Source organism: Triturus cristatus, chromosome 4_2 (assembly GCF_964204655.1).
Source record: "Triturus cristatus chromosome 4_2, aTriCri1.1, whole genome shotgun sequence".
Lineage (NCBI taxonomy): Eukaryota > Metazoa > Chordata > Amphibia > Caudata > Salamandridae > Triturus > Triturus cristatus.
This window is the reverse complement of record NC_140586.1, coordinates 243,267,785-243,283,687: the sequence shown is the minus strand read 5'-3', so window position 1 is coordinate 243,283,687 and position 15,903 is coordinate 243,267,785. Positions and strand designations below refer to the sequence as shown.

Here is a 15,903-nt window from a genome sequence, read left to right as displayed (position 1 = left end):
CACCTCCGTTCTCATTTGAGGGTATTTCACTCATTAGCCACATATTAAAATCACCTGATCTCATGATGTCCATACTGGCATTCTCTGATATGATGTTTAAGATAATACTGATCAACTTCTTAGAGAGAGCTGCCTTCAAATTTGAATTAGGGCAGATGTAAACATGAATTCTTTTCTCTTCACGTGCTGTGCATTATTCCGCCATCTAGTGGTTGGGTCTGGAATTGTTTATGTATTTTCTTGGGTCGTCAACCACAATTTGGTGATGGGTCCATCCCTTGTGTGACCTCAGACGGCACCCCAGAAGTTCCTGTGTGTGGTAGCCATCTTCAGGTTCTTTTTTCCGCCATTTGGTCTGGAAGCAAAGGAGAAACTGAAGTTTTGGACGAAATCCCTAAAGAAAATAAAAGGAATTTGAGAGAAGAAACCTATTGTTCATTGATTGAGAAAACACTGGAGAGACGTTTTCAGTCACCTTTCCCAGTGGGGGGGGGGGAGGGGGGGGGTCCCAAAGGAGCAACGATGCAGATGGATGGAAATATGGCAAAGTAGGGACCATGGAAAATACTCCTTTCAAATTTTCCCCAAATTGCTACCTCAAGTTTGCACAACGCGATCCACATGACATTTTTAACCCTCTTCCTGACGGTTTTCTTGTCGAAGACTCTCAAGGCCAGTTGAAAGCAGAGGGAGAACCTTTATGCAGCCATGCTCCAAAGTCCGAAACAGACCTCGCCGAGGGCCTCTCAAGCGATGAGGACGACCAGAGGGTGGCCGCAGAATCGACACACGGAGGATCGGACGTCAAGATCCTCGAAGGGGATGCCGAGAGGAGGCGTACCACAAAAAAGACGGTGAAGGACAAAGAGAAGAAAACGGACAAGGTAAAAAACCCTCAACAGTCTGGTACCAAGAACCCCGAAAAGAAGGCATAAAAGGCAGCCCAGGTGTCGAAGAAAACGATGTCTGAGGATCGGCCGTGACCAAAAGAAACCCACGAATCCCACCCCAGGGATGCCGACTAGGGAAGATCGTCTAAATCGACGAAGCTAGGTGCCAAATGAGAGGACAGGAAGGGAAAAACCATACCTTCAGAGGCAGAATCTTCCACACCCAAGAAGAGGATCTCTCCAGCTTCAGACGCTGAAAGGGCCCTCGAGGTGGTGAAAAAGAAAAGCCGTCTGGAGGCAGAAATGTCTGCACTCTTCAATGTGAGGAGTTTGACTTGGCGCTGAAAGAATTCAAAATTCCGGCGAAACCCTCCGCTACCGCAGGGGCTAAGGAAGAAGAGGATACCCACGAAGTTCCGGCAACCCCTGAACCTCACGAAGAGTACATGAAAGAGGAACTTTGTGTTCCAGAAGAGGTGGAAGCCTCTAGAACTTTCAAGTAAGAATAGAACAACCTTGAAGCAAAGTCCAGAAAAGACGACCTAACCTTCTACAACAGCCCCATCAAGAGAGCAACTGATACCTTTGGGGTCCCCTTAGAGAAGAAAGGGACTCTTGCTTTCTTGCAAAATCCATCATACAGGAGGGACAAAACATGACCAACACCTGCTCTAGATGCAGCCGATACAGCCAGCAGACAAATGTGCACAGGCACAACGTTGAGAAGGCACACCTGGCTCTGAATTTCAGGCTTCAAGCAAGAAGTCCAAATCTCCATAATTAATAAACTCTTAACAGGAGGTGCCCTGTTTATAAGTTAGGTAGATGACTCCCTACAATAAGTAAATTAAAATGAGACGGGCAGGGCTTTGGGAGCCCTACAACAGAGGGGCACCTTTAAAAGAGGAGATTTTAACGTCTGAAGACCCACAGGAAGGGGGAGGGTTATCAAAAGGTCAACATCAAACACAGTGCAGCGGACAGAAATCAAACCAGCAGTCCAGATACTAACCCTGGCATCAGCAGCCAAGCCAGTCCTTTCGTGGCAGAGTAAGAGCCAGGGGACAACCCTCAAGAGGGCGAGGAGCAAACTCAATGACGTGCCCACAAAAGAAGACCCCCTACACAACACCAGTGGGAGACAGAATAGCGCATCACCAACTTCAATAGGAAAACATTACCACAGACAGTTGGGTTTAAAATGTGGCTGTTAATTCTATACAATAAACAAACCCCTACCAAATCCACCAAGGAAGAAGAGGTTCCAAAGAACAGAACTCTTACAATGTAGACATGAAATAAAGGAACTCCTACAAGCAATAGAAAGGGTACCAAAGAGAGAACACAACAAAGAAAATTGCTTGCCTTACTACTTGGTACCAAAGCAAGATCTCACGCTAAGACCTATCAGATCTCGGATTCATAAACAAATTGATTTGCACGCAGCATTTCAAGACGTCAACCCTACAGAAAGTAATCCCACAGCTACAAAAAAGGGATTTTATGGCAACAGTAGATCTAAATTACGCCTATCTGCTCATCCCTATGAACCATGCACACAAGAGATACCTCTGGTTCATTCATGAGAACACTCCCTACCAATTCAAGGTCTTGCCCTTCGGAATGAAAACTGCACCAAGAGTCTTCACAAAGTGCCTAGCAGCGGTAGCAGCATCCTTAAGAAGGCAAGGAATCCACGTCTAACCCTACATAGACAACTGGCTAGGGAAGGCAAATTCAAAGCAAATATGTTACACACACACGTTCATCAGGTGATCACAACGCTGCAAGAATAGTTTTTTTCAGTAAACCACAACATCCTCAACAAAACCGGAACATGACAAAACCTTCCTAGAAGCAAGATTAAATTCCAAGATTGCACTGGCATACCTGACCCAAAGGAAGAATACAAGCTATCAAACAGCAAATTCACCTCTACCAGAAGGTTCCGTCTCTGACATTGAGGACAATCATGAAACTCGTGGGTATGATGGAATCATGCATTCCCCTCAACAACAATGCATGTCTCCACATGCACCCTCTACTGGAGTGACTATGCAACAGTTGGTTAAAAACCACAGGGAGTTGGGAGGATCTAGAGGTTGTATCAGAAAAGTTTCATACAGACTTACAATGGTGGGCATCTAAGAACATAACACTACGCAGACCTTTCTAATCACCATCTCTCTCAGTGACCAATACAATAGATGCGTCCCACAAGGGTTGGGGAGCACATTCTGATAAGCTGAGGGTATGGGTGAAAGGAACGATGCAGACTCCATAAAGCACATCAGCTTCCTAGAGATTAAGACTGTGTTACTGGCACTAAAATCATTCCAAGCCCACATAGGAGGGAAGACAGCATTGATCCAGATGGACAATACCACAATAATGTTTTACCTCAACAAACCGGGAGAAACAAAATCATTTACCCTAAGGAAACTAGCTCAGGAAATCTGGAAATGGACCAAATCAAGGGAAGCAGATCAACACAGCAGACAGAACAGCATCTCACACAAATGGGACATAAAGCAAAGGAGCCTGCAACAGGTCTTCAACATCTGGGGGACACCAGCAATAGAGCTATATGCAACAGTGGAGAACAAGAAATGCCAGTTCGTCGCCTCCAGGTTACAACACTACCTATCAAAAGGGAATGTCCTTTTGCTAAACTGGTCAGGGACATTTGCATAAGCTTTTCCTCCGATTCCTCTGCTGTAAAGGGCACTGGAAAAAGCCAGACAACCAGGAACAAATCTAATTCTCATAGCCCCTCAATGGGCAAGGCAAATCTGGTACCCTAGCCTACTTGAACTGTCCAAAGGACAGATAATCAAATTCAAGGCAGAGAAGGACCTTCTCACAATGCAAAGGGGTCACATTTTTCACCCGAAACCAGCGACACTCAGCCTAGCAGCCTGGTACCTGAGTACATAGAGTTTGGACATTTAAACTTACCACAAAGAACAATGGAGCTACTAAAGGAGGCATGAAAACAAACTACAAGACAAGGCTACACAGCTAAGTGGAAACGGTACACCATATGGTGTACAGAAAACAGTACCCTAAATTAAATTTTTTACGCAGGAAACCGTGCTCATTTATCTTATGTACTTTCTTGACAGCAACATCAACAACTCAAGCCTCAAGGTGCACCTGTAAGCAATTGTAGCCTACACCAGGGGAGATTTGTGTTAAAGTTTCTTCACAGAACCGGTCATCAAAAGATTCCTGGAAGGATCCAGAAGGATTGCACCCCCAAGAAAGGCTCCAGCCCAAACACCGTCCTAACACAACTAATGACAACCATTTGAGCCCATGCACAAAGCAGAACTCTGATACATCACTATAAAGACTGCCTTCTTAATAGCTGTAACATCTCCACAGAGAGTAAGTGAACTACAGGCATTAACTATTGAGGAACCATACATGCAAATCCTCTAGGACGGTTATCCAAAGGGCAAACCCTCAATTCCTATCTAAGGTAGTATGCAGATTCCACATGAACCAAAGCATATAGCTAGCAGTCTTCTTCAAAAACCCACACACTACTAGCAAGAAGCCTTCATACCCTGGACGTAAGAAGGGGTTTACTATACTATCTACAGGAGGTAAAACAATTCTGTAAGGGTAATTGATTGTTCGTAGCTCACTCCAAGTCCAACAAAGGAGCACCTATGACAAAAGGAACAGAGGCAATTCAAGTATGCACTTTCTCAGTAGGAAAAACTAAAATCTCTACCCAACATGGAAAACTGGGGCAACCCTGGCCTTCATGGCCAGTGTGCCAATAGGCCCTATATATGCAGCGCAACATGGGCATCTCCACACACCTTCACCAAACATTACTGCATGGATATACAGATGACTAAGGAATCTCAAGTGGGAGAAAAGGTACTTCAACACCTGTTCGCAAAATCTTCCTCATCTTACCACAACCAGCCGAAGGAGGGGGAAACCGCTACATAATCTAATGCACAGCATGTGAATCCAGAAAAGGATTCATGCTTCAAAATGAAATGGCTACTTACCAGTAGGAGTAGTTTTGCAGCTTGAAGAGTTTTCTGGATTCACATGCAACCCACCCACTCCCGTCAGAGGAGAACAAAGAAGTGGGGAAAAAAGATCATGTAAAAAATCTTGCTGTCTTTAGTTGATAGTTCTTTAAGATAAACGCTATTTTACCAAGTAAGGAAAAAGGGGGCAAAAAGAATCGAAGATGGCTACCACACACGAACTTCTGGGGCGCTGTCTGACATCGATGGACCTAACACCAAATGGTGGTAGAGACAACCCAAAGGAAAAAGAGACAAACCATTCCGGACCCCGCCATTAGAAGGCGGAATAATACACACATGTGAATCCAGAAAACTCTTCTAGCTGCAAAACAACTTCTACTGGTAAGTAACCATTTGGTTATTCTCTTTAGCTGTCCATTAGTTTTGAGAGATATGCCCACTACTTGTAGCCCTACAGTGTCCTCTTGTTCCCTGGAATAAAAATCACTAGTAGTGGATACGTATATGTTAGAGGTATGTGTGCTGTAGATGCACATGCTTTGCATACTCCTGCCATCTAGTGTTTGGTCCGGATGTTTGCAAGTTGTTTTTCTTCGAAGAAGTCTTTTCCAGTCAAGAGGTAAGGCGACTCCTTTCAGTGATAATGCGCATGGGCATCAATTCCATTGTGAAATTGTCTTTCCGCCATTGGGTTTGGACGTGGTTTGCGGCGTGCTCGTTGAAAACCGTCCTTTGAGATCCCCTTTGTGCGCAACCCCCTGTACCATAGTTGGTATTGTTTTTGTACGCGCTTCACATTCTCCGCGTGTTAAGAAATAGGAAAACTGTCTTCCGTAGAAGAGACATCGTTGGCTGCCCTCGGGCATAGCCACGTCTGTCGACTTCCACTCCATTCTGTATTAGCCAGTCTTCTGCCAATGGAACGGACTCCATTTCAATTCACCCTCGGTGCTGCTCCAAGTATCCTGTCACCAACCTGCATTAAGTCTGCAACTTGTGCGTCTCACTGGAGCACAAGGAAAAAGATTGCAACGCTTGTCCATCATTCCGATCGAAGAAGACTTAGCGGGACTATCTGGCTCGATGAAGGGACATGCAGTGGCAGAACATTGAACACATCCCGATTTATCGTCTAAGAAAATACCAGGCAAGAAATGGAGGCGTCCGCAATGGAAGAGGAGGAGGCCTTCTGTATCCTAGAATCTGATTCGGAACTGGAAATCATGCTAAAGTCCGAAGACGTTCCAGCGGGACAGGGTGCTGTGAACAACAAAGCCCCTTTGCCCCTCAAACTTTCTTCCATCAAACAAGAGGCTTCTGGGCCACTACTGCCTCTGGCTATGGTCTACACCGAGACACTGCTTCTAATGCCCTGCCCTTGGGCTTGGCACCGAAACACAGTCAAGTCTTCCGGCTCGGGAACGAGGTGAGAAAAAAAAACCTTCAGCACTGAAACCTTTGACTCCAATGGATAACCAGCATTGAACATGCAATAGGTCTCGCCCTCGTTTAAGTTAAAGCAATTCTGTTTTTAATTAGGTGGCTTTTTAGCTTTGCTTTTATTAGTGTTATTCAAACTTTCATGCATATGTATGCATATGTATATGTATGCATGCATTTATATAGATGTGCAGATGTATATGTGTATGTATTTATCACCAACTCCATTGCCACGCAGGAAGCCTGAACCTTGGCAGGGCGGTCAGTGCTTCTGGTGCGAGGCTTCCAGATAACATACCAACAATCCTCCTTTACCTTAAAAGAGGCGCATTGACTCTGGTAGTGTTGCTTTCAAATTCCTTTTTATTCGTGGAAAGACACGGAGGCAAAGAGGCTCACTGTTCCCAACATTTCTGCTCACCAGAGCCTTGATCAAGGGAGGCAGTCTCTCTGACATTCAAATTGCCCACGTGGTTCTCCTTTTAAACACGCAGGCCGTATTCTGTTGCAGAGTGCGCAGAGGAAAACTTTCACGACTTTACGTGCATATGTATGTATATGTATGCATGCATTTATATAGATATGCAGATGTGTATATGTATGTGTATGTATTTATATACACATTTATAAATGCATATATATACATGTGTGCGCGTAGAGAGTGGTCGATAGTAGAGAGTGAGTAGAGAGAGTGGTAGAGAGGTAGAGTGAGTGGTAGAGTGAGTAGTAGATAGTAAAGAGTGAGTAGTAGAGAGTAACTAGTAGAGTGAGTAGTAGAGAGTAGCTAGTAGAGTGAGTAGTAGAGTAGGTGAGTGAGTAGTAGAGTAGGTGAGTGAGTAGTAGAGTAGGTGAGTGAGTAGTAGAGTAGGTGAGTGAGTAGTAGAGTAGGTGAGTGAGTAGTAGAGTAGGTGAGTGAGTAGTAGAGTAGGTGAGTGAGTAGTAGAGTAGGTGAGTGAGTAGTAGAGTGTGAGTGAGTGAGTGGGGTAGAGTGTGAGTGAGTGAGTGGGGTAGAGTGTGAGTGAGTGAGTGGGGTAGAGTGTGAGTGAGTGAGTGGGGTAGAGTGTGAGTGAGTGAGGGGTAGAGTGTGAGTGAGTGGGGTAGAGTAGAGAGTGAGTAGTAGAGAGTGGGTAGTAGACACACAAATTATTGACAGAATGCGGAACAAATCAAACATTCACCCCCAGTCAAGAGATTTGGGTTAAATCCACGCTCCTTTTGCTCACCACACCGCCCCAGTTTATGCCCATCCTTATGCAAATCAGTATGGACCCTGTTCCTCATGGGGAAAGTTAACTCAATTGACCACAAAATATACTAAAAATGATCAGATCTAGTTCAAGAACTCCTGAAACCAATAATCCATAAATGAACACTGCAGTCAATGATAGGGAAAGTGAGTGTGGAATTGGAGGCAGACTATGGCGTTGGTGAGAGTGAGGCAAAGAAAAGAAGAGGGGCAGGAGCCAGTCTCATGAGAAGGTGACACTGTGGGCAGAGAGGGGGAGTGTAGCATGGGAGCCAATCCCAGGACACTATGAGTTTGGTGATAGAGGAGAGGGGATGTGTGGGAAAACGTATGACTAAGCAGAGACGAGAAGAGATGTGGGATAGGAGGAAGTCTGGAAAGATGTTTTAAGATTAGGAGAGAGGCCGGGAAAGGAAGAGAAAGATCTGTGTGCCAATAGGTCACATTTGGGAATACAAAGGAGAACGTGTGGGAACAGACCACATCAGGAGTATTTGTGTCCAATTCTAAATGCCTCCTTTTTTCATACGGTTTCCAGTTCTGTAATTTTCATCTGGAGTATATTTTTAAGTCCAGGAGGCCTAACCAGAAGCATTGTTTGGGCTTATTTGTAGTAGTACAGTGGCAAGACGTGTTAGAAACTGACCCATTCCCACCTGGAGGATGACAAATTGTTGGGAAAATGTTTTTTTCAATAGATAAACTGTGAACAAATTGCTGTTCCGACACTGATTCTCCATGGACAGAATCTGCACACCACACACATTCACACCTCTCAGCTCCATCAGGGCCACTGGAATTATGCCCTTGTGCAGCCGCAGCGTTTTTCGTTTAATTATAGATATGCCGCATTTACCACATTCTCCATCATTTGCTGTATAATCTGCAGATTTTAACCAAAAAAATGTTTGTAGCTCAAATGGTTCAAATGTTACTAAAAATGCAGTGATGTGTTGCCTCTTAGTGGTAGGCCCTTTAAAATGCTTAACTGGTCACCTTCCTGATGCTTATTTATATTTTTAGTGTTGAACTGGCACTAATGAGGTGCACCCAATGCCCAGACAGTGTTAACAAGTGTACTAATGTCAAAACAATGAAGTAATACCATTTTAATATGTGCCGCATAATTAGGCTTTTCTTGATGCATAATTTACTGAACCCTGCTTTGTCCATACATGCCACATCATTCCAGTGGCCCTCGCTACACCACTCAGACCTCCATGTCTATCAAAACCATACCTAACCGCTGCAGACTCCTCAGATCCATGTGTCTTGGTTCCATTCATCCTACCTTCACACCTCCCTCCTCTACATATCACACCTTCCCCTTCCAGTCTGCACATCGGCTTCACAGCTTCTACCTCCACATCTCCGAGATCCACAGCTCCATACCACACTTTCCAACCCTGCTGATTTAGAAGGGAGGCTACTACTAAAGCTTTGAGGCTGCAGATTGAACCGTTCAAGAGGTGAACCCCAGCTCCTTGAGCAAGAAGGGAACCAACACGTCTTTGAAAGCAATGCAGTGGTATGAAATGCATGAGCTGCAAGTGCTGCTGAGGTACTGACCTGAACGCACTGTACGGGCTTGTGTGCAGTTTATAAGGAATGTTTAGTAAATATAAAGCTGCTTGCGGCCCACGATGCCGCCTGGGTTTTAAGCCACTTTACCCTTTTCTCTGATCCTGGTACAGTGGCAAGTAATGTGTTTCCTTAGTTCTCAACAGCAGGAGAAATGGCTGTCACTTCTAGAGATGCCATCTATATGCTAGTGAATTTTAAAACTTGAAAAACCCGACCTCTTTTTGCTCACACAATGTTGGCACGTATGTCGCGTCATTGCACGTTTAAATGTTATTTATGTATCACTGACTACCTCTGAGGAGGCGTAGAGCCGTGTGCCAAAGCAGAGCTCAATGAGCGCATACCCTTCATTTGATGACGTATCAAGGACCTTATTTCGGAATTTTAATGGCCTCCGCGTACAGGTCATAGAGGGGCGGCCCTTGAGTGCGGGCTCAGGAATTCATATGGCTGCACAACAATTGATGCCAACAGACTTCCTTCAGTCAATGGCCATGGCACACATGTCTGCAGCCACCCACGCGGCCTTCCCTGCTTCCCTCCGCCAGCCACGGTGCCCGCGCCTCGGAAGTCGAGCCAAATCAGAAATCGAAAGCCATTAGCTGCAGTTTGAAGCCTGGAATGAGCTGGATATTATCTCAAGGCTGGCGCTCAGGGGCAGGCCGTGGCAGCAGCTGCGCCAAATGAGCACAGAGACGAGGGAGCTGGCTGGAGACGACGGGCTCCAGTCTTAGATTGTTTTCTTGCCTGCCTACAATCACACGCTTTTCTGCCTCCTTGGCTTTTCCTTTCGAAAATCTCTCGCTCCTCAGGAGGAGAAAATCATGGGAAGGCAAATACATTGGATATCTATGCGTGAAGGCGTCGGCCTAGCAGTGGGAAGGGTAGGGTTACACTCCAAGTCAATGTCGCGACACCGACTTTCCAGTCCTAGGCTTTCATTGATCAAACTTGAGCATTCTGGAACTTGTGGTTCAGTTTAACTCCAGTCACACCTTTGGAACAGTTTTGCCCTATGACATAGAATCATTGGCTAACAAGCGCGGTCCCGAAAGTGAAAGGAGGACCGTGCTGCAAGCATTGGGATCTCTTGTCTTTATGGGGCCATGTGTTTCAACACATGGCCCCATAAAGATACGAAAACGTTTTTAGACGGGAGGAAAGCAGGCGAGCCCGTCTAAGTGGGCCGTCTGAAAAAGCCAAAGGGAGGCATCATGGAAAGCTCTTTTCCAATGGCTGGCCACCGTTTAGCATAAACGGTGACGCCAGCCAATGGAAAAGAGGGGCGGGGCTTAAAGTCCTTTACTGAAACTCCTCAAAATCATTAAATATCGCCGAGCGAGCTGTGCATGTGCATAGCCACGCTAGCCGAGACCTAAAAAGGACAGGTCCAGCTCTGCACCGAAAAGTTCAGCACAGATTATGCAGGAAAAACTGGACCCTAGGCAGTAGAAAATCTACATTAATCCAGACACTGGTCACATACTAGGTAAACATGTCACACCTTCCAAAAGGAACTTTCCTTCAGAGGATCTAAGTTACAAAATTCCTCTAAAGAAGAAAAAGACATGGCTACAAGCCCTATCCACCCTGTTCCTGAAACCCCTCCACCGTCTTCATCACCACCAGGCCCACACCCTTTAGACATTACATCACAGGGTTCTCCACACACACAGCCTGATATTGATTATAAGGGTGATGATAGTCCTCCACCAATGGATCCATGGAATGATAACATTGATCCTCCAATAGATAATGATCCTGACCTATACTCTACAAAGCCATCACCTCCTGATGACAACACAGCATACCAGGAGTTCATTTCCAGAGCAGCATCATACCATGTGGTCACACTACATAAGGAATCCTTAGAGGAGGATTTTAGGAACCTCACATCAGACGGCACAATCTTTACCTATGTTAAAAGGCATGATGCGACATGCTGATGATATTTTTAAAGACCCTGTATGGGATCGTATTGTAACACCCAGAGTTGACAAGAAATTCAAGCCTCCTCCAACAGATCCAATTTTTTTTTTAGAGGACAGTTGCCTTTAAATTCCTTAGTTGTGTCCAATGCTCAGAAAAGTTCATATTCCCAAACTTCAGCAGATGCACCCCCTCTAGACGAGTCTAAATTAATAGATGCATCAAGGAAACGCATGTCTGCACTATCTGCCAACCAGTGGCGTATAGCCAACACACAAGGCCTATTAGCAAGCTTTGACAGGGCCACTGTGATGTAATGGAGCAGCTACTCCAAAAGAACCCAAGGAAAAAGAACAAGAATTTGTGCAAGAGGGGAAATTATTGTCTAATTCTTCTGTCAAATGTGCACTAGATGCTGCTGATACTGCAATTAGGTGTATTAACACCAAAATTCTTCCTAGAAGGCATGCATGGCTGAAAATCTCAGAGTTTAAACCGGAGATTCAACAAACTATTCTTAATGCCCCCGTACACAAACAGAATCTTTTTGGACCTCAAGTAGATGAGTCACTTGAGAAAATGAAAAAGGACACAGAAGTGACAAAATCAATGGAAGCCCTTCAGTAACCATCCAATAGAGGCTCCTTTTGCCGCTCAGTTTATAGAGGGGGATCCAAAGGTAACTCCTCAGATACCAGGGTGTCCTCATACAGGTCAAACACACAACCCTCACCATCAAGAGGTTTGTATAAAGGTGGGTACAGAGGAAACCATTCCAAAGGCAGATGTAAAGGCACAGCAACATGTACCTCTCCCTCTCCTAACAAACCGTGATTTGCCTACAATTCACTCAGACCATTTTACACCTCTCGGGGGGGAGACTACAATTCTTACCCATTTGTCTGATGTTATTGATTGCCAAATGGGAATTATCCAACATGGTTATTGCCTGGAGCTTACCAGCAATCTTCCCAATATTCCACTTTGCACTCTCAAACTCTCGCTACAACACCAATAGCTCCTCAAATGAAGAAGTACAAGCTCTTCTAATAAAATGAGCTATTGGACCAGTTCCATTAGAACACCAAGGATCATGAGTTTACTCAATTCACTTCCTAATCCCCAAGAAGGACCGGACACTGCGACCTGTCTTAGACCCCAGAACGTTAAACCTGTACATACTGTCAGAACACATCCATATGGTTACCCTTCAACAAGTGCTTCCACTTCTACAACAAAGCGTCTTTATGTCCACACTAGACTTGAAGGACGCATGCTTCCATATTCCTGTCCACGCAGCACATCGCAAATAACTCAGATTTGTGATGGCAGGAAATCGCTATCAATTCAAAGTACTCCCATTCGGAGTGATTACTGCACCCAGAGTATTCACAAAATGTCTAGCAGTAGTAGCAACTCATCTAAGAAGACAACAAACTCATGTCTTCCCATATCTGGACGATTGGCTCATCAAACCCAACGCACAGCAAAAGTGTTTACATCAATTGGGATTTATAGTCCATGCATAAAAGTCCCATCTTCGACCCTCACAACTGCAACCATATCGGGGAGCAACCCTAAACACTTAAACAGCTCTAGCCTCTCCCAATGCCGTCAAAATTCAAAACTTTATTACAACAGTTTCAAAACAACCAATACCGAACAGTCAAAACTTTCACGCAACTACTATTAGGGATGAAGGCATCATGCATAGCAACAGTGCCTCATGCAAAATTACACATGCGTCCTCTACAGGAATGTTTAGCACGTCTGTGGTATCAATCACAGGGTCAATTAACAGATCTAGTGTTGTAGACAGATGCACTCATCGCTCTCTGCAGTGGTGGAACACAAAACCTATCAAATGAGCAGCCCTTCATCGACCCGATTCCACAAGTTGTACTAACAGCAGATAAAGCTCACAAGTTGGGGTGCCTATCTCCAGCATCTAACAATTCAGGGTTTATAGGACACATGACTCTCCACATCAGTTACTTTGAGCTTCTAGTTGTTTATCTAGCATTAAAAGCTTTTCAGCCCCACCTTGTAGGGAAAGTTGTTTTATTCCGGACAAACCATATAGCAGCTATGTACAAAAACAGCAGGGGGGGGACACACTCTACAGTTGTCAGAGCCTCTCTGAACATTTGGCGTTGGGCAATACATCACAAAATTAATCTTCTGGCAAAACACTTTCCAGGCATGCATAACTAATTTGCCAACCTCAGCAGGATGCGGCAACAAGTACACGAATGGGAACTTCATCCCCAGGTTCTCCTTCCATACTTCAAAATGGGGATTTCCGCAGATCTTCGCCTCCAGATTCCCACACCATTTATCCAAAGGCAATGCTCTATGGATGAACTGGTCAGGGATATTTGCTTAGTTTTCCACCTCTCCTCCTCCTTTCATTACTGGTTTGGAAACTCAGACATCACTCGCACTGATTCTATTAGCTCCCAAATGGGCTCATCAACCATGGTTCACCACACTACCAGAACAGTCAGTGGTTCCAAACCAAAAGCAGCACCTCACTTCCAACCTTCTCACAGAGCCATGGAGAAATCAGACATCCAAAACCCAAGGATCTCAACCTAGCGATATGGCTCCTGAAGTAATAGTGTTCGGATACCTAAATCTACCACCAGATTGTATGACTATTTTTGAAAGAGCAAGGAAACCTATCATTAGAGCATGTTATTTAGCATGTTGTGGTTTGTAGACTAGCCTATACGGTTAGATGTTTTACTTTGGTCATTACTGTTTAGAGTAGTGAGTCAGTAGAAACAGGATTATCTGCTAAGAACTGTCTCTTAGATAAGTGAGTGTATTATTTGATACGGTTACAGTTAGCTCTGTGATGTCCATCAACTGTTGTTTTTGCATTTGTCACCCCAAGTGGGACGGGTATGCCCAGACGTGGGTCCCGTGCTCTCCATGCCACTGGAATCAAGCTATCCTGGCTGAAGAGGGGTGAAACCCCAAAACCGGTCCTAGGATGCTTGTTTCCAGTCCAAGGAGGACCTGGCTTTGCAGGTCGGGCTGGACTGTTCCCATGAGGCACAGGGTCAAGACTGATTTGCATATGGTTGGGTTCAAACTGGAATGGCATGGTGAGCAAAAAAACGATGGATTTAGGCCCAGATCTCTGTACTGGGGTGAATGTATGACATTGTTCTGCATTCTGTCCATCAACTGTTGTTTTTGCATCGTACATATCTCCCCTGTCGTGTTTTTTTTTATTTAAATAGTATTGTATGAAGTATATTGAAGTTTACTTTGCTGTCATTTGAGATGTCGTCAGTGATGTCAATGAACATGTCATCAGTGATGTAATGTGAGCTCATACGCATTTTATTGCGGGTGTAAGTTCTAGTTAGCTCAGGTAACTATAACTGCTGAGTTTCTAGGGTTTTATGCAGAGCCTAACTAGAATGTCCCTGTAAGTGTGTGTGTGTGTGATGCTTTTCAGAATTGGAAAGGAGTAGTAAGTCTGTAAATGGACTCAAGGTGAGCCTTTCTTTATATTTATAAACAAAATGTGATGTTTACCTGACCATTGACTGTTCAACATTTGCATGTTTTCATACAGCAGCTAGTTGAAAGCATTTAACTGGTCTGGGATTCAACATTGTTTTTCTTTGCTTTTTTTTGTGTAGCTGAACAAAACAATGAAATCTATGAACCAGAAAGCGTGAATGATTGGAGAGCCCAGCGGAGACTGAAAAACCTTGGAGCTGCATCTGCTGCTGTTGTGTGGACAATTGCAGACAGCTGGTTTTGAGGTGGGAGGGTAGGCGGTAATCAGACAACACAGTGAGGTGCCCCCTGCTCACAGTTATGCACCCCAGACCTATCTTTGCCAAAGTGAACTGGAAAGGTTTGCAAATAAATTGAGGAAACATAAGCCTGTGCTGTGCTGAGGGAGTTTTGCTGACGCATTGCTGCATTCTTAACGAAGATGTAGCAGTGTAACTGTCCCTTTGAAACCTTTTTTTCCCCTAGAATAGAAACGACTATCGGGTGACCTGGTATTTCATGTAGCTCAGCCCTCCGAGATTGGAACGAACTGGTAGTAATCGACCAGGAACACACATCACACAACTGCGCTGACTGGGTGACGAGACACAATCATATTACAAAAAGACTGGGCATGAGAATGCAGGGCAGAATGGAGATAGACATATATAGTGTGTATATGAGCAGATGGGACCGTTTCTAGTATCTTATTGGGACTACTGCATACCCACCCCCTCGCCAATATATTTTATACGCAGTTTTGAAGTGAAACTTTGATGCTAGTCAAGTGAAATATGCACAGCACCTAGAAGCACTGGTTCACCGCAAGCAGCAAACGTTGAGCCTGTGAAGGAATTCTGTACCTCGCACTTGGGGCTAAGTGGGTTTGAGATTTTGGTCCTGAAAAGCAGGCCTTGTTTCTCTGCCTACAGGGAGTTTTCTATTTTTTCAGTGTACCCAGCCCTAGTCCATCTTTTTGTCCCATCACATCATACATCTACTCCTGTTTTGACTACCGCCTGCAATAAAAGATGCAGTTGCTTTGAAACGAAACTTCTCCTTTGTTGTCTTTGTACCCATATTGTTTAAAAAGCAGACCTTTTTCTATGTTACCCATAGTTTGTCACTTTGTAAGTAAACTTTTTTTTTTAAGGGGGTGGGGAAATATCCCCCTCCCCCCCCCCCCCCCCCACCTTCTCCCTTGAGGCCTAGGATGAGAATTTGAGATTTGAAGTATGTTGTGGTCTCTTTGGAAGGGAGATGGGCACATGCGTCA

The 15,903-nt window shown here is 44.7% G+C and overlaps 1 protein-coding gene across 1 annotated transcript in view; it reads left to right on the top strand.

The window, feature by feature from the left end:
- EIF3L (eukaryotic translation initiation factor 3 subunit L) overlaps positions 1 to 15,680 on the top strand; it is a 159,479-nt gene extending 143,799 nt beyond the window's left edge. The window contains exon 15 of the mRNA XM_085601410.1: positions 14,768 to 15,680. Within this exon, the coding sequence (XP_085457536.1) occupies positions 14,768 to 14,806 (39 nt within the window). The 3' untranslated portion in view covers positions 14,807 to 15,680. The remainder of the gene's footprint in view (positions 1 to 14,767) is intronic.
- Positions 15,681 to 15,903: the final 223 nt, after the last annotated feature.